Below are 23902 nucleotides of genomic sequence, written 5' to 3' on the forward strand. Positions count from 1 at the left end.
GCAACTCCTAGCAAAAACAAAGGCCAAGAAAGACAGCAAATGTGAGCCTTTCCCAAGAATGATCAGTCAGTTAGAAACCTTGAGGAAGAGAAAAATAAGAAAGGGGAAAGAGCACTGACCATAAAAAAAAGATTTTCAAAAAGTAAAACTAGGAAAAGTTTTTTTCTTAGGGCAGTGCCTATTAAAAGCAAGTAGGGGGAAAGGGATTGCTCCCCTCTTAAACCTGAACAATCTGTTTGTATTGTAGAGGAGCATGCGGCTGAGGAAAAAGTCCATGTAAACAGAGACAATGAAGGTCTTTTATTCAATTTTACAAAATCTAACCACAACTGAAGGGCAAAATATTCAGCATCCTGGGGAGTTTCAAATGAAGCTCAAATATTCACTTTGAATGAGAAGCACATCATATTTGACATAAAGTGTAGCCAAAATTACACAGAGTAAAATATAAAATACAATTATTAATGTTGAAGACAAGGAATATATAAATATAAATAAGATTTGGGAACAGTAGATCTTATTGTGAGGTCAGGCAATGAGGAGGAGGACAAACAGAATGAAGGTTATAAAAAGGGATTTTAATGAATAAGGCTTATTTTCTTAAGATGAAGAAGTAGAATTAGACTTCTTTTTAGAAGCATTGAATGCTAATGTTGTAACAGCAAAATATGTAATGGCAGCACTGATAAGAGGAATTGGGGCAGTTTTCACCTGTGCAGGGGGGGCATCTGGAGAATGTCAAATTGTGTGGATTATGGCAGAAAGGTTGAATGTACAAGGCAAAGAGGGAAGAAGTAGTTTACCAAGACAGCAGAGTGAATGGAATAGGATGCAAAAGAGAAAAGGAGGGAAGAGCATACAAAAGACAACAAAATCTGGAGTGTAGCACATTGTGGAAGATGCTACCATAACACTCGGTTATTGAAGCTTACTCCCAAGTAAGTGTGCACAAGACTGCAACCTGAAGTAGGTAAGTGAAATGGTCAGCTATATCCACAAGTCAGTTCTCATTGCACATTGAGTTACATTTTAATTTCCAAAATTTGCTTCTTAGTACTTCCACTTTTTTCAGTTACATATTGTCCAATATATTACTTCCTTCAAGATGGTGTGAAGTTCAGGTAGGATTTGTCCGAAGTCCTGGATAGGGTGGGCAAATAAAATGTCTCACAGTAGTAATGACTATTTGGGGGGGGGGTGATTAGTTAAATTTTATTCTCCATTCATAAGCATAAATGTCAAGTAGCTGCCAACTTCAACGAAGAGTCCAAGATGATTTTCATATATGAGCACCGTTGACTTTTTCTTTACTCTCTGTGAAATCCATTTCAATATGATTGAAAGCTGGATTGTCAGTTCCTTCATCTGTCACAGGGAATGGTTTCCAGTTTAAAACTTTGATTTTCTCATCCTGGGGAAAAAATAGTATTTTACTTTGAGGAATAAAGCTTTTGTTATAAATATATAATGATTTATGTCCTTCCTATGCTTCCAGAGTGTTTTACAAAAACATAATAAAACACAGCAACCAAAATAAAATATAATAAATTACACTACGTTGAAATAACAATACATTTTAAATCCTGAGAAAATAGAAGGATCTTTGTTGTCACCCATTATGGATGAAAGTTGCTGTGAAGCCGCCCTTCCCTTCCCATTGCTTTAGAAACACTGGTACAAATAACATAAAATAGGGTTGCCCTATTTCTAGAAGTTAAATTCAGGACACAAAAGCTGAGCGTTTTTTAAGCAAACAACCTATTTTCCTAAATTCAACCCGGACGCTATTTTCACCTGGCATAAAAAGAAATTACTTCTATTGTTCAGGCCAACAGTTGTGAGAAAAGATGACATAATAATAGAATCTTTGCATGAGCTTTAAGATATATGACCGCTAGAGAGAGCTATTTCTCTGTTTTAATTCTGTTGGTGGATTAGACAAGGAAGCCCTAGTAGATTTATTTGCAACAAAAAGCATTGCACAAAACTACTGTTAGCAAAACTTGTTTGACAGGTTCTATCTTCCCAAGGGGTTATGTTACAGATAATTCTTTAGCAGCTTTGGTTCCTTATGTAATTCTGATATACCATTTTACACTAAAGCAAGAATATTCTCATAAGAACGATATTTCTGTACCACACTGCCACAGCTGTTTCTTTAATAATATACATACTGTATTTAGACTCATGGATTGGTCTAGGAGAATCTCATGTTGCCTGCACCATTGTTAAAACTAACAATGGTTTGAGCCTGATCAGTGTCTTTGATGGAAAAACACTAGAGCCCCATGCAACACCTGTTTATGATTACAGTAAATAAATTTATTTGAAGAATCTTCAATATTTTTACCAACTAAACTTTTGACAAACTCACTAGATAGGGTATAAATTTCTTGAATGTGGTTTGATATCTCTTCCAAATGCTGTATAATCATGGCAATAAACTCCTTACATAATCTTCTATATGACATACGCATTTTGGTGGTTTTTTGTTTTGATTTATTTTCATCTACACAGGAAAATTATGACCATAAAGAAGCTCATCCTTTGCATTTCTTCCTTATATGTTTTTGTAGTGGGCCACATGACTATTTCCTGCATTGCTACTGTCTAATGATATACTGTGTACAGGTGTTCACTTCATGGACACATGACAAAGCAAAAATGGCCTTCTCCTGCTTCTCCAGATGTCTAGCAGTACTGTTTGGTTCACTGTGCTGCTGACAACTTGCTCACTACATGGTTACAGCTAACACAGGAATATTTTTACAAATATAAACACAGTAAGACATGAACTCCACACTTCAAGGTCTTCCCAGGTTTCACAAAGAATATTTCCTGGGAGGGCATCAAGTCTCCCTCTCTGATGGCAGGAAAATATTATCTTGGATCTGATTTTTCAGGACTCCTCCATATGGCTGTGGAAAAAGTCTGTAGCCAGTACAAAAAGAGGTCATCTTGGGGTCATGCCAGGGCACTGTGGATCTATAAGGTCCAATGCCCTTCCATCCCCTTGACAGTGGGGGACAAACTGAGGCAGTTTATTTCCTTCCCATTAATGAATAGAAGCAATAGGAGGGGGAAATGCAGCTTCAAGTCAGGGCTCCCCTGACATCTGAGGCAGACCCCAAAATGGCAGTCTTCTACCCATGAGGGGAGAAGAAATGAGGGAAGATCTACATCAAGAACAAGGGGGGAAGAAAGATCAAAATCTGGAATCAACTGCCCCAGTGGATTCTGCTTGTGGGTTTTCTGCTTGCCCCATGGATGGTCTGGCCTTGATAATGGTAGTGCACATGCTTAGCATGCAAAATGTCCCAAGTTGAATCTTTGTTGCCTTCAGATATGGCTGAGAAACAATTCTGAGCTAGATGAACCAGCCTCAGACTTGGCATAAGACAGCTCCCTATATTTCTAAATATGCACACTTTCCACTCAGTCACAGCTGGGCACAGGAAAGGGTGGTTTGTTTGCCTTTGGTTATCCCCCTCTCCCACCTTTGTATTACTCTGCATGCAAATAAAGATATCACATGAAAATCAATACATATAATGTTGAAATATCCAAATTACATCATGTATCTGCTTATGAACATTCATGGCACAGTATATTTGCTGATCTATATAAGACTGTCAGTGGGAACTTTAGTAAAATGTTGCAATGTTAAGTCCTCTTGGTTCTGGGTTCGAGGTAGGTAACCAGCCATGGTTACTTCATTCTGTTCCATTCCATTCCCCTTCCCACCATATGCTTTTAGTGAAGTTCATTCATTCATGATGGCTACCATCTGGGAACAATGATACACCATCAAGAAAATCTCCAAATACCCCTGCCCACTTACTAGGATAAAATGTAGATCCTAATAGACATGGATCTTTTACTGCACAAGAAGAATGAAATAGAAAACTAAACTTACTTGTTTAGGTTTCAAAAATGAGAAATTAGACAAAAAGTCCTCTTTGGTGAGCATGAATTTCCGATCCACAGTCTGCCGTAATCCTCCTGAAAAACATCCAATTAGTAGTTGTTATTTTTATTACTTTATTACCCATACTTCACCCTAAGATCCCAGTGCAGGTTACAGCAATTTAAAATGCAACATTAAAAATAATTTTCAAAAGATAGAATCACAAAAATAGAGTGGTCCTGAAAATCTCAGCCAGGATAAAGAGGCCCATCCAAAGCACAGAGATTATTACAAATAATGTTTATGTGGAGGAGAACCATATATGCTGCCTTGAACTCCTTGGAGGAAAGCTAGGATAGAAATAAAATTAATAAATTATAAATAAAATTAATTTATTCTTGAAATATATATATACCTTGGCTTTCTGTTTAAAACAGGGACATCCAATGTGATTTACATGAATAAAACAGTAACTTTAAAAGTTATAAACACTAACAGGTAACAAAAAAACCAGCAACATAACAGATTAGGCAAGAACCAAATCAAGAGTAATGGCTAGCTGAAACAAGGATTGTCAGAGAATTCTGATGAAAACAAACTGGAGTGGAAATTGCCAATGTTCGCTTATGCAGAAAATAAATAAATCCATCAAAGATTATCACTATTTGCTGCTGTTGTTTCTTTTAGTCCACAAAAGATTTGTAATTGCATATTTTTCCTCTGTTTGCATTGCTTTTCCTTTGCACTGAAATTAATGAAGTGGAATAATGAAATGACAATGTAACAAGTAATTATGTAAATTACATAATTTACCGAATTTCGCCGTATCAGTGAAACAAATAATGCAGTTTTGGGTGAAAGATGAACTGCAGAGCAACAGAAACAGTGTTGAATGTGACAAATACAGAGCAAATGGAAAAATGAGGCCTTCTTCCATCCCTAGCTGAATCAGAAAAGTCTGTCATCTGCCAGCCTGCTTGGTTGCTATGCTACCTGCAAATAAATGAAATATCCTTCTGTGCCACAATGGAAACTCAGCAAGCGGACAAAAGAGTGATGAGGCATTCTGCCTTTGTCAGTCCACTTGGTAGAAGGCCTTCTTTTTAGCTAACTGAAGGAGCTGTTTATATAGAGATGTGAGAGTTCAGTTTCTTTTAGAAAATAATCTTTACTTCAATAAAATCACAACCAATTAACATACCTGTCGAAAGGCTGACAACTATTCCCACAGCAACTGTGACCAGGGTTCCAATTGTGCTAAAGTACAGATAAGATAAGGAATACCAATAATCTGCAATGGCAGGTCTGCAGGGGGGAAACAGATAGATATATTGTTATTTTTCTACAATGTAAATCTGAAAATGGAAACTGATACATGTTCCTTATTTAATTTAAATATTGTTGTTATAAGGTTTTCAAACAGTGATAAATAATACAAATTAAACATCAATAATATCCAGTAATCAAAACTGAACATCCAGAGAAAGACTTCAGTCAAAACCTAGCAATTGAATACATTTTTTATCCAACATGCTTTATCCAGCTGGATAAACGGGTCTTTACTATGCGTGTCCACTTGTTAGGGTTTTAGTCTTGCTTTAAATGTATTTGTTGTATTTGCGTTTTTAACTGTTTTTAATTATCTTACTCTTCTTAATTATTGATGATGATGATAAGCGCTCTTAAGGTTTACCATACATGTATGAGATAAATGCAGTAGTAACATATGAAAACAAAAGCTCAGCATTTTCTGTGTGTGTGATTTGCAAAACAAAGTCCTTATTCGCCTCCCAACAATGCAAACAGAAAAAAACTTCTAATGTGATTGCATTTTGATCAGACGCTATTGGGCAAAGAACAGTAACATTTGACAGCAACAAATAACATTTGACAGATCTACTGTTTACCTCTCATTAGCTTGAGATTCTAAGGAGCCATTCCAGTAGTTTTCTGTGCCTAGGGTGCTTATGTTACAGCCTACCGTTGAAAGATTTAATGGCATGGCAGTACTGGGAAGTGGAGGGTATATCTGAGCTCCAATTCCAACCCAAAGGGAAGCTGTGAATCCTCCCATGAGACCTACAAATGCACCCTATAAAACAGAAAGATCAATCTTATTCAAACTTTAAAGAAAAGGGAAAGATGAGGGAAATAAAAGCAACCCGCATTATCCCCCATGCTCCATTGTTATTTCAAAACACAGGAAAGAAATCCACTTAGGGTTAAACTACACATTCTGTTAGTCACACATTTAGGGCTGTGGACACAAGACTAATAATAATAATAATAATTTATTATTTGTACCCACCCATCTGGCTGGGTCTCCTCAACCACTCTGGGCGGCTTCCAACAAAGATTAAAAATACATTAAAATATCACACATTAAAAACTTCCCTGAACAGGGCTGCCCTCAGATGTCTTCTAAATGTCAGGTAGTTGTTTATCCCTTTGACATCTGATGGGAGGGCGTTCCACAGGGCGGCCGCCACTACTGAGAAGGCCCTCTGCCTGGTTCCCTGTAGCTTTGCTTCTTACAGCGAGGGAACCGCCAGAAGGCCCTCGGTGCTGGACCTCAGCATCCGGGCAGAACGATGGGGGTGGAGACGCTCCTTCAGGTATACTGGGCCAAGGCAATCCTTCATATGTGATACAGGTTTTTCAGGCTAAATGCTGATATTGTTAGCCTGACATTTGTCAAGCTTATGTGTTCCCTTTGTTCTGGCTTGCTTGATTGCTTGCTCATGTGTGTGTGTGTTTACAATTTAAATTCATTTTGCATTTCACCATAGGGACCTTTTGGGATCAAAAAGGTTGCATAGAAAATAAATACATATATGCTTTCGTAGATTTTCACGGGTATAGGAATGCAGGTTTTGGTGTCTTCGGGTGTCTTCCCGTGTAAGAGTCGGGGTGTCTGTGCGACGTTTCGACGAGGTCTCACTCGTCATCTTCAGGCTGGTGCTTTCGGCTTCTTGTTACTGGAACAGAGCAGAGTCTGGTGTTTGAGTTCCTATAAATACTGTTGAGGGGTGTGGTGTATAGCCTCCAACGTTCTGGGTAGAGAGGAAGTTCCTAGATTAGTGTGTCTTTTCTTCTTTTGTTCCTTAATTACTTGAGGGATATCTTGGGTGATTTCATGAGTGATATTCTGAATATCACTCATGACCCACCCAGTGATATTCAGAATATCACTCATGAAATCACCCAAGATATCCCTCAAGTAATCAATGACCCACCCAGTGATATTCAGAATATCACTCATGAAATCACCCAAGATATCCCTCAAGTAATTAAGGAACAAAAGAAGAAAAGACACACTAATCTAGGAACTTCCTCTCTACCCAGAACGTTGGAGGCTATACACCACACCCCTCAACAGTATTTATAGGAACTCAAACACCAGACTCTGCTCTGTTCCAGTAACAAGAAGCCGAAAGCACCAGCCTGAAGATGACGAGTGAGACCTCGTCGAAACGTCGCACAGACACCCCGACTCTTACACGGGAAGACACCCGAAGACACCAAAACCTAAATACATATATTCATCTATACAAGCATACATACAAACAGGCTGCTCTTCTGTCATAAATAAAATACAGGAAGAACACTTACCACAGGATTGGCAAAAGGACAAAGGATGCCCAAAGAAAACAGTCCCAGAAGAGGTCCACCAACCATGCCAAATATACTGAGAGCTGCCTGAGGAAAGAGTAAAACTAGAAATATCAGTCCTCAAAAACAGTGCTGCTGAACATTAAGAAAATGAAAACCAATGTTTAGCTTCCTTGTAATCACTTTCTAGACATCCTGAATAAATACTACTGCTGACGTACGCAGGTGATAGTAACAGGTTAAGCATTAAACAGAGAATCGGAAGTGACAGGTGACGCTTAACTTTCCTTAGCCACCATTGGTGCCAAAAGCCATTTAAGGGACGTGTGATTTAGAGCAGGGAAATGACACGTAGAGAAAGGGTTCTTGCCAAGTGTCCCTTTGCCTCTTTCTATCAAGCCCTCCGGAAAGTTTTTGTTTACCTTTTTTAAAAAAAATGAATGAATGAATGAATGAAATAAACTGAAGATGAAAACATACTCAAGAGTGTTACAGTAGATTGAAAGTAACATAAGCTTGAACATTATCATTAAACTTACTGTTCCAAAACATTGCAAAAAATACCCGTTTTTATACAAATCTGTTCGGCTGGTTATGTGCATTCTTTTGTAATAAATTAGCTTAATCATAGTAACTATGGGCTAATTCTTCTAAATCCATTTGAATATAATAGGAGATTCAAAAGGGGCTTTTAAAAGCCAATCTACTACTGTTATAGTTTGGCCTTTTATCGTAATGTCCCACTGATTTCAGTATCCGCTTTTTATAGCATTCATGGATTTTGATACATTGGCCCACCAGTATCAAATGAAAAGTAGCGTGCTCTAGACTGAATATAAGTTTGCAAACTTAAAACAAGTTAGCTGAAGTCCTCCATTTTCTTATATTACTTGATCTAATTTAAGCCTTTTGCCAAAGTAAGCAGTTTGGAGTATAAAGAATAAAACTTAATCCATTGGTTTGTCCTGTTCTTCCAGTCAATTAATATGAACTGAGGAATTATTAATCGCCTACCTGTAACAAACCTCCTAGAAGAGATGCCAAGGCAGCCATCGCAATACACACTCCACCATATAATAGACCTAAATGAGTGATACATACAGAAATGTCAAATGGCACCTATAGAATTCTGCACCTACAATCCATAAACCGTGAATTTAGTTTGCACCCATTAAAAACTATAGAAGTGTTGCACAAGATTTATAGAACGCTCGCTGCAGGTTTTGCCCTGTGGGTTTTGTTTCACTGACTCTTGATAGCAAATCAACGGTTGATAACAAAACAGCTAGGATTATATCTAGGAATAATCACAATCCACAAAAGATCATGTTCTTGTTTGCTTTGGGAAAAAATCACATAAAAACATTTCAAAACCTACAAAGCGATACCACTGGAAATTAAGTGTTGAAATACTAGTCCTTACAAAGTAAATTAGAGTATTAGTAGTTAAGTTCACAACATGAATTATTTACATTCCTCATCTAATCCTCTAAGGAGATTGCTGTCTATAGATGAGTTCACTGTCCTCAAATGGTTTATAAATGCTTGATATTTTCATGATTCACTATCCACCATCCACACAGCTATAATTTGCAGTCAGGGAGTGACAGCCATGCACTAATCCTGCAGTGAGGCAAACTAGTAGTTTGTGCTAGCCACACATTCATCTATAAGAGCCACTGTGCCCACTGGAAACAAGCAACAGCATTCCAAAACTTCAGGAATGTTAGATATAATCCTGGTGTACTAATGTTGCCTTTACATATTACATCATATTATACTTCATGCCCATTGCATTCTCCTGTTGGTACTGCTGCTGCAGTTGTTAGTAGCAGCAGCAGCAGTAATAACAATAATAATAGTATATTAGTTATTTGGTATTACTAGAGCACCATCAATGTCCACAGAGCTTTACAGAATGCAAGAGGACAGGCCTGTACCCCAAAAATCTAACAATGGCAACGCTAGGAATAATGAAGTTTGGGGACCATTTTCTGAATGTGTCAGGGTTCTGCATCCTGCACCGGGGGCAGAGAGCAGGTGGCAGCGGGGCTGGCATGCGTCCTGGGGGCAGGGAGCGCATCCTGGGGGCGGAGCAGCCGGGGGGAAGCCGCGGCGGCACCCTGGGGATCGTCCTGCCAGGGGTGGGGCACTCCCCATGACTCCTCTTCCTCCGCCAGTGCCTAAGGCCTCTAAGATGGCACTGACAGATGCACCATTGAGCAAAATGGCACTTACTTCTGAGCAGAGGGGGGCACTGAGCCAAGAGGATGCCATAGGGGGTGCTGCAACAATGACTGAGAACAGAAGGTGGGGGTGCACCAAATTTTGGCATTGCACAAGGCACCACTGAAATTTGAAAGCCTAAAGTCTGTCACTATTCTGAGTAAATATGGATAGTGTTGTACTGTAAATTACCCTGACACTGAATTTCACCATTGAATATCTGCTTGCAAGCCCTGCTTGCTTCATTTTCTGATTGTACAGCCGACTGTACTGTATTTAATAGGTGATATGAATAGGCTTGTGTACCTGCTTAACAGCAAGAAGCAAGATAATTCTATAAGACAGTCGATAATAAAACAACCTTGATTATTCTAATAGTTCATTTAAATAAATTCCTTTAATTATATTTACAAGTTATCTATAAAAACGTGTTAGAGTAATATAATGTTAACTTTATCAACATTAATGGAAACTATAAACACCATAATATCTGAGAAGAAAATAAAGACTTGGCTCCTGAAGCTTGAAAAGATAAAGACTTACTCATCCCCATAGAAATCCAAGATAATTTCTTTTCAGTGGGTGATCTGAGGTAAGGTTTAATGAGGTCTTCTACAGTCACAGCAGCTAAAGCATTGATGCTAGAGGACACTGTACTAAGGAAGATGAAATATAGTACATTTTAATTTTGTACCTGCTCAGAATAGTGTTTTATTAGTACATTAATAACTAGCAGAATAATGAAGCAGTGAATGTGATCTACAAGTGATATCAGGAGAGGCTATAACTACAAACCTTTGTTTCTGAGTGGTATCATAAGTTTCAGTGGAATCTCAGTAAGGCAATTCTTAAACAGATAAAACAGCTTTATTTCTCTGCAAATCCTATATCATCACCTTTTGCCTTATTAACAGTAACAGATCAGCAGTAATATATTCTCAGTGCTCACATCCACACTGAGTAAAATAAGCTCTCTCCAACTGAAATAGGCTCCCATCAATTAGCCCAATATTAAGTGCTTTTAGAAAGAAAAAGAAAAAAAGGTGCCAGTACTCACCATTGCAGTAAGTAAGTGCCATACTGTTAACATTTAGGGAAGGTGACGGTACTGTGTACCCTTGAGCACTCCCAGAAAAAAGCACTGCCTATATTTATATGTATGTATTTACTTAGAGAAAATCCAGCTTTGTTAGGTGGGGCTTACTTCCAAATGTGAGTATACAGGATTGCAGCCGATATATCTCTCCCAGAAGGATTCCCTTACTCTCAGGGAAGTGGGTAGAAGACTGAAGCCTATATTGATTAATCCACTGATTAAATTTATAAAGATTACTGTAGTCATCAGAATTCATTAAGAACATTTCCCCCTTACTCCAATGGATTCAGGATTAATTTACCTTAATGTTCCGCTATAGGCACTAGCCACAAAAAGTCCTGGCACACCTGGAAAATCGCGTAGAATATGCAACACCAAATATGGCATGAGCTGAAAAAAGCAATATACATAAAAATTATAAAATCATTTCAATTTTGTTATAGAATCATTTCAATTTTGTTGTCTTCCCCTCATTTTTGTAACTTTCACTTTCTTCATTCTTTATCATTTCTCTAAGCTTAAATACATATACATTTAAATCTTCTTTTCCCCAGCACAAGAAGTTAGGTACAAAATTGGAATTGGAACCTAGAATAGCATTCATTCATGTATTGAATTATGCAAGATCTTTTGAGGACACTGGCTCCAAATATGTAATGGCACTCTTTCTTCAGGGCTGGCCCTACCATTAGCCAGAGTGAGGCAATTGCCTAAGGCAGCAAATGGTAGGGAGAAGCAGCAGCAGCAGCCACCACCAGCTACCTATTTCTCCTGAGCCTCTTGGCCATTCCTTTCTGTCGGAAATCAGAACTATGTGTGCCAAATAACAAAACCAACCTGCTCCTTTCAGGTGTGCTGAAGGACACTATCCCATTGCTATTGTTGTAGTAAGATTTACCTGCCAATCCAATCAGTTAGTTTACTTGGAGTAGGGGGAACAGGGGCAAATATTTCTTTTTCTTTGCCTCAGGCAGCAAAATGTATTTGGCTGGCCCTGCCCTTCTTTCCAATGAGTGGTCTTGTGACTTCACCTAGTAAGCCCATGTACTCAACATCACACCTCAGTGCCAAACCAAAAACTACAATGCTAATACAGTACTTTCTTTTGCTCTTCTTATGTATGTATAATAATATTCTATATTTCTATATGTATTAGAAAGTTAAATACGAAACCTGGTCTGGTGCTGAAACACATTTTGCTGTCCAGGGGTCACAATCCTTATAAATGGAGTACATTGCTAATCCAGACAACACTGCACATGCAAGAATTGCCCATAGTCCCAAGAGGTTTATATAAAGAGATCTATGAGGAAATAACAACATTTTAAATCTTGGGAAGTACCTGGTAAATCACAGTTATAGTATTGTGTAATTGTGTGCTGCACTGTACCCGAACTCGCCTCCTCTTTGGCAGCCAAAGAAAATAGAACCTTAGTTAGGTTACAATGTACTTACTGGTTTATTTAGCTAAAAAGGCAATGGAAAACATTCAATCATGTGTGTGTTTGTGTACATGTCGCTAAAACAAGCTGTCACATGTCGTTGGAGGAGCTCCTGCTTGCCATTGCTGCTCTGATATCACTGCATGTTCATAGCGATATTGGCTTTGTTACTAAGAACAGGCCAATCCTGCCTCTTCTTTCCCATACCAACTCCCAGTGCGCCCGCCCCCCAGTAGCTACTCATGAAGATCAAGAGACCCCTGGGACATGGCGCAAAAGGAAATGGGTGGGGACTGGGAATGTAAGTGCCTTCCATTCATTCAAGAGTACGTTTAAACCAAAGCCTCTATTTACTGAGCCTCGCCTCTGAAAATCCCATTCATGCCTTGCTCTAAATGCTGAGCAGACACCACATACTGCCTACACATTTTCAAGCCTACACATTTTCACAGTAACTACAATAGCTAGACAGCTTGGGTCCAATACACTGAATGGCTTTATTGTTCTTTGTTCATTTCTATTTCTAAGATCAGCCAGGAGCACTTTCTATGGAGACTGAACATCTTTCAGTGGCATTGCATCCCTTCCTGTAGTTTCCAGCAACCAGCAACTGTTTTTAATCAAACTCTAGTATAAATTGCTAGCGTTCTGGTCTGAGTACAGTTGGCAGGCTTTGCTTATGGTATTTTAAGATACGGGAAGTCCTGACAGCTTTTCTCTAGAAGTGTTATTCTAAGCAAGTATGTGAAGAATGTCATTTCTGTGAAGCAACGAAAGCAACTTTTCCCTTACTGTTACCATGGCACTAGTCATGATCCAGCATTGACTGACCCTGGTCCTACCTAAACAAATTAAAAGGTGAAATTTACTTGGCCTGGTCTTATTGCAATTAGCTTCTTGTAACATTCTTCAATAGCAAGGCAATATTGAAAGGCAAAAGAATCGTTCTTTTTTGGTGTCTATACACCCATTTTTTTCACGTGTTAGTATAATCAACATTATAAAAGAAATGTAGTTCTATCTTAAATTTGTACAGAAACAGGTTGCAAATCTGGTACTTGTTACAAAATTCCTTTCAAAAAATTAAAGTAAATGTGTGTATTTAGAACTTTAGTAAAGTATTTACAGCTTTATATAATTATATTTCCAATGGTAATGCTTTTGTCAGCAGAAAACAGGAAATCAATTTTTGGGAATTCCAACCCCCTTGGCCTTGACACCCCTCCCTAAATATGATCTAGAGGTACCTTCCAAAACAGATTACAGGAGCTGTGGGGCAGGTGGAAATTGCTGAAAACTGCTCCCTCCCTGTTCAACAGATAGGTGGAAGCCTTACCATTAGCAATACCATAGGATACAGCCCTAAGGAAATTAGTTGGTAATTGGTGATAATTATTATTGTTGTTGTCGGGGATGCAATGGTAAGTAACCTTTGATGTAATAATTAGGATGGAGTTGTCCATATAATAAACCAAGATTCATTACTGCATGGCTCTGCAGAAGAGTAAGCTGTATTTGTAAATGCACAAGTATTTATACCATTTACAATTTTAAAAAAGACACAAAGCTACAAACTGCTGTAATTTACCCTAATCTAATTGTTCATGTGTATTTGCTTTTGACAAGGTTCACAAAACAGAAAACAAGTCATTTATATCTTTTATGACTAGATTTTTTAAACCCATAATATCAAGAATGCAATTTAAAATTGAAACGTTTTGCAAAGAACAGAATCTGCCAGTGGGTCGAAATAACAAACTTACAGCTTTGCTTGGAATAGGGTTTTGCAGGCAATGTATCGCTGAACTTGAGACTGGTTGATTCCATATATTCCAAGCCAGGTGAAAGTCCCACCTACAATAATTGTCCAGAATGTATGCCTTTGCAAAGGATCAGGGTTAAAACTAAATTAAAGGGAGGGAAACAGAACTGTGAAAAAATGGTCTTTAGATTCTTTCCATGTTCACATTCAATTTATATACAAGTTCTCAAACAAATTGAAAAAATAACAATGGTTAAATATTAAACTCAACTAATAAGAAAACACACACACATTATTTGAAATACATAATTCAAGATGCAATAGTTCCTTATGAATAAGAGCATTGGTTGTATCATGGTGGCTTTGGACTGGTGTAGGGTTGTCATACATCAGAAGCATTGTCTGGGCAGAAATCAGGAAAATGTTTAGGAAAATCCAGACATATGGCAAACTGTGTCGGCAATGTCATGTTTGCTAATTTTCCTTAAACTTTTGTGTCCGGACTTTCACTTTTTGAAATATGGCAACCCTAGACTGGTGTCAGGGCATCCCATTTTCAATCTATGCATTCATACAGTCCAGTGATTCTCCTTTCAGCACTAGGTCACTGAAGGTGGCAGGGAATGTTGACCCAGGCAAGATCACACCCATACCTGATGAGTTTGCGTGGGAGATGTTTAAGTGAGATGGCATCCCCCAAGTGCCACCTTGGGCTTCCTTGGCAAACTTGCCAGTCACAGGAGCAATGATCCCTCCTGGACCAGCACACTCCCCACCCCGTCTTTCAGCGACCTGGTGCTGGAAGGAGAAATGCCACATGGCTGTAGTGCTCCCTCTCACTGTCACTTTTTCCTGCCACTGCCTACCTCAGCCAATCTCATAAGCTTGGGGAAGGGCTACCTGGGAGGAACTCAGGAGGTACTTGTGGAGTAATCAATAGGCACCTTACCAGGCCTGTGGCCAGCTAGATGTAGCCAGGGTGGGCAAGGGTTCAAAGCACAGCTGCAAGGAACATACATCTTTCTTTTTTTATATATAAAATACATCTTAAGACTGCTGCAGCTGAAGTGAAAACTGCTCTGGAATCAACATGGAGTCCAAGATGTAGAGGATACAAGATAATGTATATAAATTGTCTGTCGCAATGAGTCACTGAGAAGTCACCTATTCTAGACCTCAAATTACTTGGCAGAAGTAAATCAACTGACACTACACTGATGCAATGGTGGTGGTGCAGGAGGAGGATTGTTCTGCTACCACAGAGTGAGCTCAGAAATGAAGTCAACCCTATGCTCAGTCATTCAAATAAGTCTCTCTTCCATCTGTGTTTGGATGAAATGTCAAGACTGCTGCTTTATCAGCTACAGTTCCCTGCTCATCACCAGAAATGTACAGGCTTAGTTAGTAGTGTTGGCTAGATAGTGATAATGCTAGTCTGCCACACTGCATCCAGTGTGGCCTATTCAAGATTTTCCCTGACTCAATGTAGATTTTTTAAAACATTTTTTTCAATCTAAGATTTTGGCACAAGCACATTCATTGTTAAGGGTAATACAAAATTATAGCAGTTCTCAAACAAACCTTAAAGCGCCTTAGAAATGCAGAAATGATCCCTTTCTGCAAAGTGAATAGCTATCTATATTGTTTATGTTGCACAAAAAACTCTACTTTTTTATTTATGAATGCTTTATAAGATAACAAATAAGCTTACCCTATATACCTAGAATAAATGACACTTATTACAATGATGCATAAGTTAAATAATATATTTAAGGTTTAGTTGCAAAATTCTGGTGTAATACTGTAGCTGAAACAAATAGAAAACTTACTCCCAGAAATTTAATCTTCCTCCATGGTAGGAATCATTTAGAATTGGTTCAATGCCATGTTGAACAACCACAGCACGTATAATCACAGATGTAAAACCTGCTACCATGATTCCAACTTGAAAAACATCCGTCCAAACTACTGCTTTTAGACCACCCTATGTGGAGAAAAACAGATAGATTAATATACAGTGGTGCCTCGCAAGACAAAATTAATTCGTTCCGCGAGTTTTTTTGTCTAGCGAATTTTTCGTCTTGTGAAGCATGGTGTCGGAAAAGTTTTGGAAAAGCTTCAAAAATCACCAAAAACCTCAAAAAAGGCTACCACACCGCGTTCTATGAGTTGCTCCTCGAAGTCAAGTCGCAACTGTATTAACGGTGTTAAGAAAAAGGAAACAAACTTGCAAAAAACACAAGACGTTTTCATCTTGCGAAGCAAGCCCATAGGGAAATTCGTCTTGCGAAGCAGCTCAAAAACCACAAAACCCTTTCGTCTAGCGAGTTTTTCGTCTTGCAAGGCATTCGTCTTGTGGGGCACCACTGTACAACCCAGATTACTTATTTGTCAAAAGAATGTATCAGAAGAGAAGGGAATCCCACCCCCAGCCCCGGAGAATTAATGTTCTGAAGGACCTAACAACTTCAATGCACTTCTCTAACCAAGCCATTCCACTGCTGTGGAGACAACACAGCATCACCAGCTTTGCTGCACCCAGAGGCAGCACTACCAACAGAGCCTCCCCTACCACTTGTAAGGCCTTGGGTGACACTCTTTTAGGTACTTGTGTTCCAGCCATTCAAGACTTTGGGTCTGGAACTAAAACTTTAAATTGGTTGTAACAGCTCATGAGCAGCCGGTGCAGTACTTTCAGAACCTGTGACACATGATCCCATAGGGCTCCACCACTCACCAATCCTTCTGCATTTGGCTTTGAAACTGTCTCCAAGGCCAGCCCCTTGTAAAGCACATTGCAGTAGTCTGGATGGGAAGTCACTACAGAATGAACTACTGAGCGAACTGGCTTAAACTGGGCATAAACTCCTGCCCACTGAAGCCACCTGGGATTCCAGTGGCAGGTTGGAATCCAGGAGTACTACCAGACTATGAACCTCTTCCTTCAGGAGGAGAGCAACCCCTCCTGAAAAAGGTTGTCCACCTAATACTCAGATATGAGAACTGCCCACTCATAGCACCTTTGTCTTGTCACGGTTCAGTCCATCCCTGCTTCCAGGCACCGGTGCAAGACCTTCACAGTGTTAAATAAAATAATTTTATGGGGTGCAAATAATGTTATGAAAATTTGCATTCAATTTTAAAAATATTTATATGCAATAATAAAATGAATTTTAAACATACCAGTGTGCAATAGAAGGTGCAGACTACTCCTGTTGCAACCACTGCACCCCACAGGTCAAATCCTGTAACTAGAAAAGAAAATATAAAGTGTAAAGGAATGAGGGTTTTTTATGGTAGATGTTTATTTTGGTGTTTGAACAGTAGATACAAAGAGCACTGGAAATAATTCTTAGTGGTGATTAATTACAATTTGGCCTTTGATCATTTCTTCCATACAGGCTTATTTGGAATTATGCCCATAAAACAAACTCTGCACAACAGATGCTATTGACTATGTTAACTAAATAGAACCTGCACACAGAGGCAACGATATCTGATCCTCTCAATAAACAACAATTAAATGACACCAATATCATGCTCAGCTCATTAGCTGCCAGAGGTAGTTGACTTGCTGTTGCTGGAAACAAAATTATAGGGTGGATGGACTTTGCTCTGTTCCACCAAGACAATTCTAATTTGACCTGTAAGGGTGCACTTTATGGCTTGCCAGATGTTTGATAATCATCCTGATTTATAGCCTACCAAGACTCCCTGTGTAGGGGCCAGAACCATGGTCCCAAGACATGTCCCAAAGCTGCCATGCTGCCATAGAAGTTGCCATCCGAAACATCTTGAAAGCACCAAGCTAGGGAAGGCTGGTCTAAAGATGCATGATATATAAATCTTTCTGAAACTAAGAAGGTCATAGACTGGTGATTGACTGGATAGGAGACTTTCTGAGAATATTGTGTGGTTGTCCTTGAGTTCCATCATGGAAGAAAGACAGGCTATACATGTAATGAATAAAATTCAAGAAATTGAACATAAAAAATGGCTGCCTTGGTGATTTGAGTTGTTGCAAAGATATACTTGATAAATAGTTTCATAGATATAGTTTTAACTGTTTGGCTTATATTTATTGGTTTAATTATTATTATTTTATTGATTTTATTGTTTGAATATGACAACTGCCCTTCTTGATGGATCTAGTCTAGAAATGCAGTGAATAAATCAAGAAATATAAAAATTTGAATTAACCATCCATGTATATTTTTCAAGAAATTACTACACTACATAGTTTATGCATTTCCCCCTTTAAAATCCACATGAAACCATTATTCCACAATATTTAGGGTCCATTAAGCCTAGAATATTTACAACATTATGTTGTATGGTAATGAAAGCAGAAGTTAGCCAGAAGTTACTTCTCAAAGCATAGCTGCTGTTCTGATGCTGGAATTTTAGATGGACAAATCTTTGCTGAAGTCAGCAGAAATATACAAAGGCTTCATAATAGGTCTTGCTTTATACAATAATTGATAACAGATATTAAAGAATAAGCTCTGTTACCATAAATTCATTTATTCATCTTACCTTGATTTAAAGCCAAGGCTGGGGCATAAATTACAATTCCAGTGTATAATATCTGGAACAGAGGATACAGACACAAACAAAACATTTTAAAGATCATCCCATTTTATTGCTAAAAACAAAACCTTCATACAGGAGCAGTTTCACTTTTTAAACAATTTTTAACACTCTCAAATACTCCACTTTCCTTTCTCTAAAGTGATAAAAGCTTCAAGAAGTATTTAAAAGACTTCGGAACTTTTAAGCTTCAGAGCTAGGCTTGTTTTACTTTGTTGTAGTTTACATTCTATTACTCCTAATAACAGTGATGGGCGATTAGTAAATGTTGATTAGATATTGTTATTTTTTTACTTTGTTTCAATGTACGTTAATAAGAATTTGGGTTCGGTTGATGACAGCTAAATAAGCTCTTCAGGAGGTTAACAAACTTAGAAGTTTGGGAAACTGGATGACTAGGAGACTGAGGGTTGCAGGTGCTGTAACAGAGGGGTTCCATAGTAGTTCCATTCCTCTCTACAGGATCACTATAAGATAGAAGATTCCCATTCAGCCCCATGGCATTCATGCTGTGAATGTCCCACAGGTTTCTGTTCTATCACCAATGCTATTCCATGTTTGCTTATTTAATAGCATTCCTATACCACTTAATCATCAAAACCTCTAGACAATTTACATAAAATATACATTAAAATTACCAAAAAAAAAAAGTCAGGTGCTAAAAACAAGTTAACTAGAACGTTTTAATACTGGAATAAAACCAGCAGTTTTAAAATATAATACAATGTAATATATTAAAATTTATTTAATATTACAAATTAAAATTTACATGCCTGAGTAGACTAACTTAAACAAAAATGTTTTTAGCAAGTGCTGAACAGAGTACAGTGGTACCTTACTTCTCGAACATAATCTGTTCTGGAAGTCCCTTCGACTTCCAAAACTTTTGAAAACATTCTGATTGGGGCAGGTGCCCTGGAAACAATAGCCGACAGCTGCATCAGACATCTGATTTCGGAAAAAACGTTCAAAAACCGGAAAACTTACTTCTGGGTTTTCGGCATTTGGGAGCCGAAATGTTTGAATACCAAGGCATTCAAAAACCAAGGTTCCACTGTACAACAAAAGTACCTGCCTAATATCAATGGGCAAGGAGTTTCAAAGTATAGGTGCTGCCACTGCAAATTATCAATTCCTTACAGGTGCAGAACAAATATTATGTGACATTTGCAGAAGTGCCAGGTCTGCAGACTGAGGCACCTTGTGCACGATATACAGTCGTACCTTGGAAGTCGAATGGAATCCGTTCCGGAAGTCCGTTTGATTTCCAAAACATTCAAAAACCAAAGTGTGGCTTCTGATTCCATTCAGAAGCTGTGGAAACCCCGCGGGACATTCAGCTGCCAAAAGAATGTTCGAAAACTGGAACAGTCACTTCCAGCTTTCGATGGTTCGGGAGTCAAAATGTTTGAGAACTAGGCTGTTTGAAAACCAAGGTACGACTGTATAAATAAAATAAGAATACTTCACACTGTAGCATAGAATTGTAGAGTTGGAAGGGACCCTGAGGGTCATCTATTCCAACCTCCTGCAATGCAGGAATCCCACCCACAGCTACCCTTGGACAGTGGCGGACCTGGCTGCATGGGCACCCGGAACGGAGGCCATGCCGTGCACCAGGGGGCGGGGCAATCCTCCGCATGCAGCTGCAGTGGCGCAATCCTCCGGGGCCGTGGGGTGAGCCCCCGCGGTGTGCCTTTTTGTCATCCCACTCAGAGATGGAACCCTATGCCCCTGCCCCTGGGTGGGTTTGAACCACCAACCTTCTGGTTAACAGCCATATGCACTGACCCATTGTGCCACTGCGGCGCATGTTCAGTTCAGAGTTCCTTTGACAGTTCCTTAAATATTTATGTCTTGTAATGAGTTACAACACTCTCAGTGATTTCAGCGGGGCAAGGATTACCCCTGTATGTTCCTACCTCATTGTAGTTAATATAAATAACTATATTGAAGCTTGTTCACAATCTCACAACTGAAGCTTCTAATGTCAAGCTTATATTACGCTATTATTTGTGGTAGATAAAACATGATTCATATACACTAGGCTAAATAACAATGGATGGCATTCAAACAAGTTTTACTCAGAGTAAACCTACTGAAATTAATGAATTTGACTAGGTTAAGTTGTGGAACTTCTTCCCCATAGAGGTATGTTTGTAACGTTCACTATTTGGCTTTCACTGAATGCTGAAGATGCATCTCTTTCTATCTTTTTAGCCTGGCCTTTGATACTTGAGATGTCTGTTTTCAGGACCCATCCTATTCCTATGGCTGTAATTTGTTTTTTGGTTTTTAATGTATGAATTTTACATTGTTGTTGTAGTAACGTGCCCTGGGACTCACTGGTGAAGGGCAGATAATAAATTTAAGAAGCAGTAGTAGTAACAGTGATTTCAGTGGGTCTACTCCTCCAAGTAAAACTTAACTGAATACCACCCAATTAGTTTGATTTGTACATTTCTTAATATCTGAGGTTTCTAAATCAATGTGCTTACCGTAAGTATAATGAAGAGAATTGTCCCACACAGGCGGAGGTATTTATTAAATCGAAGTTCTAAATACTGTAAAAGTAAATACATAAAACGGTAATGAACAATTTTTATGTAGTTGTGAAGGAACAGTTCATTTCACATTGAAGAAGATTATATTAAACTGGAGGAGAAAGGAGTTGATTTTCCATTTATTTGATTGCTCAGATCGTAGTCAATTTTCCTTATTTTATTTTGCCTGCTGCGGCAACTATATATTTATTTATTTAAATATTTATAGACTACATTTTCATATAAAATATCACAAGGCAGCATACAGCCTAAAATACACAGTAAAACCAAATTAAAAATGTGAAAGACATCAGTAAAAGCTGGTTGGCAAAGAATCTCAGGTATGAAAGTCCTATTTAAATCATTCTTTTATTTACAAAAAAAAAATCTAAGCATGAGCAGGGATGACTTTGGACAGATAGTATGACTAATGGCCAGGGATGATGGGAGTTATAGTTCAGCAACAGCTGGAGGGGTAAAAGTTCCCCACACCTGCTCAATTTGGAGAGGCTGTGAAAGCTCTGGATTGGCATTTGAATGCAGTAGTGGACTAGATGAAGGCAAATAAACTGTGCTCAACAGAGGCTCCTTGAGTGGGTGGTTCTCATGTCTAGAAGATAAGTTAAGTTACCTGTTCTGGTGAGGTTCCACTCTCTCTCTCTCTTAAGGAGCAAGTGTGCTGCTTGTTGTTTCCCCAGACCACAAAACTGCTCCTTAAGGGTGCAATCTTTCACCTCTCCAATTCCCAGACAAGGAGACGTGGCCCAAGGAGACCACGATGGATTCAACTTCAGCTTATTGTCTCTCATGCAGCCCACCATTGCATCCAGGCACTGATCCAGAATCTGCACACCTTCTCCTGACTCAGGTGTTACAGAGAAACAGAATTGTGTACCATCAGCATACTGATGACTATTCACTCCAAATCTCATAATGACTTCTCCAAATGTCTTCATATAGCCCAGAGGACAAAAATGAGCCCTATAGCAAAAATGATCAAGCTGCTATGGGGCCAAGAAATCATCACCTAAAATTGGAAATGGTCTCAGAGATGGGTGCACTGTTTTACAGTGGTTTTTGCTCCTAACTCCTATCACCTGAGTGAGAGAGGTTTGAGAGTTGTGGTGGTGGTGGCAGGGCATGGGTTGGTTATCTTTAGTTGACTGCAGTAAGATTTGTACATTGGCAAATGTTTGCACAAACATGTACCTACATGTGCAGCCTAATTCATAAACCAGGCACTTGGATTTCACTAGTTTACCACAAGAACCGGGTAAACAGATCTACAAATATTGTTTTGGGATTTTCATTGATTTTTCCTTTGGCTTTCTACATGAAGATTTCAGAAGACTCTTTAAAGTTAATGTTTTCCAAACAGAAGGCTGAAAAGTGGGGCTACAAGATGGAAAGTCCTTATGTGTTTGTTGTGCCCTGTCCCCATTGTGTAAGTGTGTGTGTGTGTGTGTGTGTGTGTGTATACACTACAATGCAGAAACGAAATGTAAATTTACTATTTTTAACCAGTTAGAATTTATTGATGTTTTCATGGATGCCCTTTGCTGATTTTATTTGCATTCGTTGCATGCTTCCTTGATTTGTTTGTGCGTGCAGGTTGTAAATACGATATTAAAATATAATGGATGATCCAAAGAGCAGAATCGGAGGTCCTGACTGCGAAGGAACTCTCTTAACCCTGAAAGCAACCTCGGGAGGTTCACCAACTGCGCCAGAGAAAGTTCGCGGGAGTCCCCTCCTCCTACCTCGTAGGTGCTGGTGATGCCCAGGCGGTAGAAGACGGGCACGAAGACCTCGGCGCTCAGGATGACCACCAGCGCGTAGGTGATGGCGAAGACGCTGAACCTGGCCCCGAAGCGGTACACCTCCGACGGGGTGCCCAGCACCGTCACGGCCGACATGAAGCTGGCCGTCAGCGACAGCGCCACCGGCAAGGCCGACATGCTGCGGCCCCCCATCAGGAACTCCTGCGAGCTCTTCTGCCCGCCGCCCGCGAAGGCGTAGTAGACGCCGATGGCCGCCGAGATGAGCAGCATGGCCCCGAAGACCACGTAGTCCCACGTGCCGAAGCCCCCGACGGCTTGGCAGCCGCTCATGACGCCCGGAGTGCCGGCGCTGACAAACAGGAGGAAAGCGCCCACGGAGAAGAAGGGCTGGTGCCTTCAGGAAGGACGAAGCTCGCTGGGAGGGAGGCGGCCGCCTGCTGCCTGGTGCAACTCTTCGGCGCAACTCTCTCTCTCCCTCAGCGCGGGAGATGCTGGGCAGGCCGGCTCCCCGCGCGCGCTTCCTCTTCCCCAGGCGCCCCCGCAGCTCGCTCGCTCTCAGCACGTGCCCTTTGGGCGCGGGAAGCGCTCCTGCTGCTTCTCCGCACCCGCAAGCGCCCACCGGAGCTTCCCGGTTGCCCACGAAGACCTCCGGCTTTTCTTATCCGCTCCACTTTTTCATTACCCTCTTCCCTTCTTTTATTCCTACCCCGCACCTTCCTTTCCGCCCTCTTTCTCCTTTTCTAGTAATTCCCTTCTTCTTCTTCTTCTTCTTCCCTCACGCGCCTCGGCGTCTTCGCTCCTCTCAGAGGAGCCTCCTGGAGCGAGAGGCGCCGTCCAGCGCTGCTGCTGCTGCTGCTTCTCTCAGCGCAGCCGGCGAACGGAATGCCCGTCTCTCTTTCCTCGCCCAGCGCCGCAGCAAAGCTCGCCTCGTCTCCGGTCTCGT

At 39.8% G+C, this 23902-nt stretch overlaps 1 protein-coding gene across 1 annotated transcript; it reads right to left on the bottom strand.

Annotated features, from left to right (window-relative positions):
- Positions 1–285: 285 nt before the first annotated feature.
- On the bottom strand, positions 286–23406 carry LOC309542198 (sodium-coupled monocarboxylate transporter 1-like). Its single transcript, XM_082240820.1, has 15 exons — positions 22939–23406; positions 21134–21199; positions 18582–18633; positions 17229–17296; positions 15875–16029; positions 14047–14187; positions 12015–12144; positions 11143–11231; positions 10289–10401; positions 8534–8601; positions 7520–7606; positions 5815–5999; positions 5109–5212; positions 3917–4002; positions 286–1411 (listed from the first exon to the last, which is right to left on the bottom strand). Exons 1-15 carry the CDS (start codon positions 23287–23289, stop codon positions 1280–1282), a joined length of 1827 nt encoding a protein of 608 aa, XP_082096946.1. The 5' UTR covers positions 23290–23406; the 3' UTR covers positions 286–1279.
- Between the last annotated feature and the right edge of the window lie 496 nt (positions 23407–23902).

The sequence above is a fragment of the Podarcis vaucheri genome (assembly GCF_965113315.1).
Source record: "Podarcis vaucheri genome assembly, chromosome: 10".
Classification (NCBI taxonomy): Eukaryota; Metazoa; Chordata; class Lepidosauria; order Squamata; family Lacertidae; genus Podarcis; species Podarcis vaucheri.

Excerpts from the sequence above, each read along its gene's own strand:
- LOC309542198 (XM_082240820.1), bottom strand. The coding sequence starts at position 23,289 with ATGAGCGGCTGCCAAGCCGTCGGGGGCTTCGGCACGTGGGACTACGTG. Across the intron at positions 12,145-14,046 it reads ACCCTATTCCAAGCAAAGCT|ATCTCTTTATATAAACCTCT; the intron begins GTAAGTTTGTTA and ends ATTTCCTCATAG. Across the intron at positions 6,000-7,519 it reads GTCCTTTTGCCAATCCTGTG|GGTGCATTTGTAGGTCTCAT; the intron begins GTAAGTGTTCTT and ends TCTGTTTTATAG.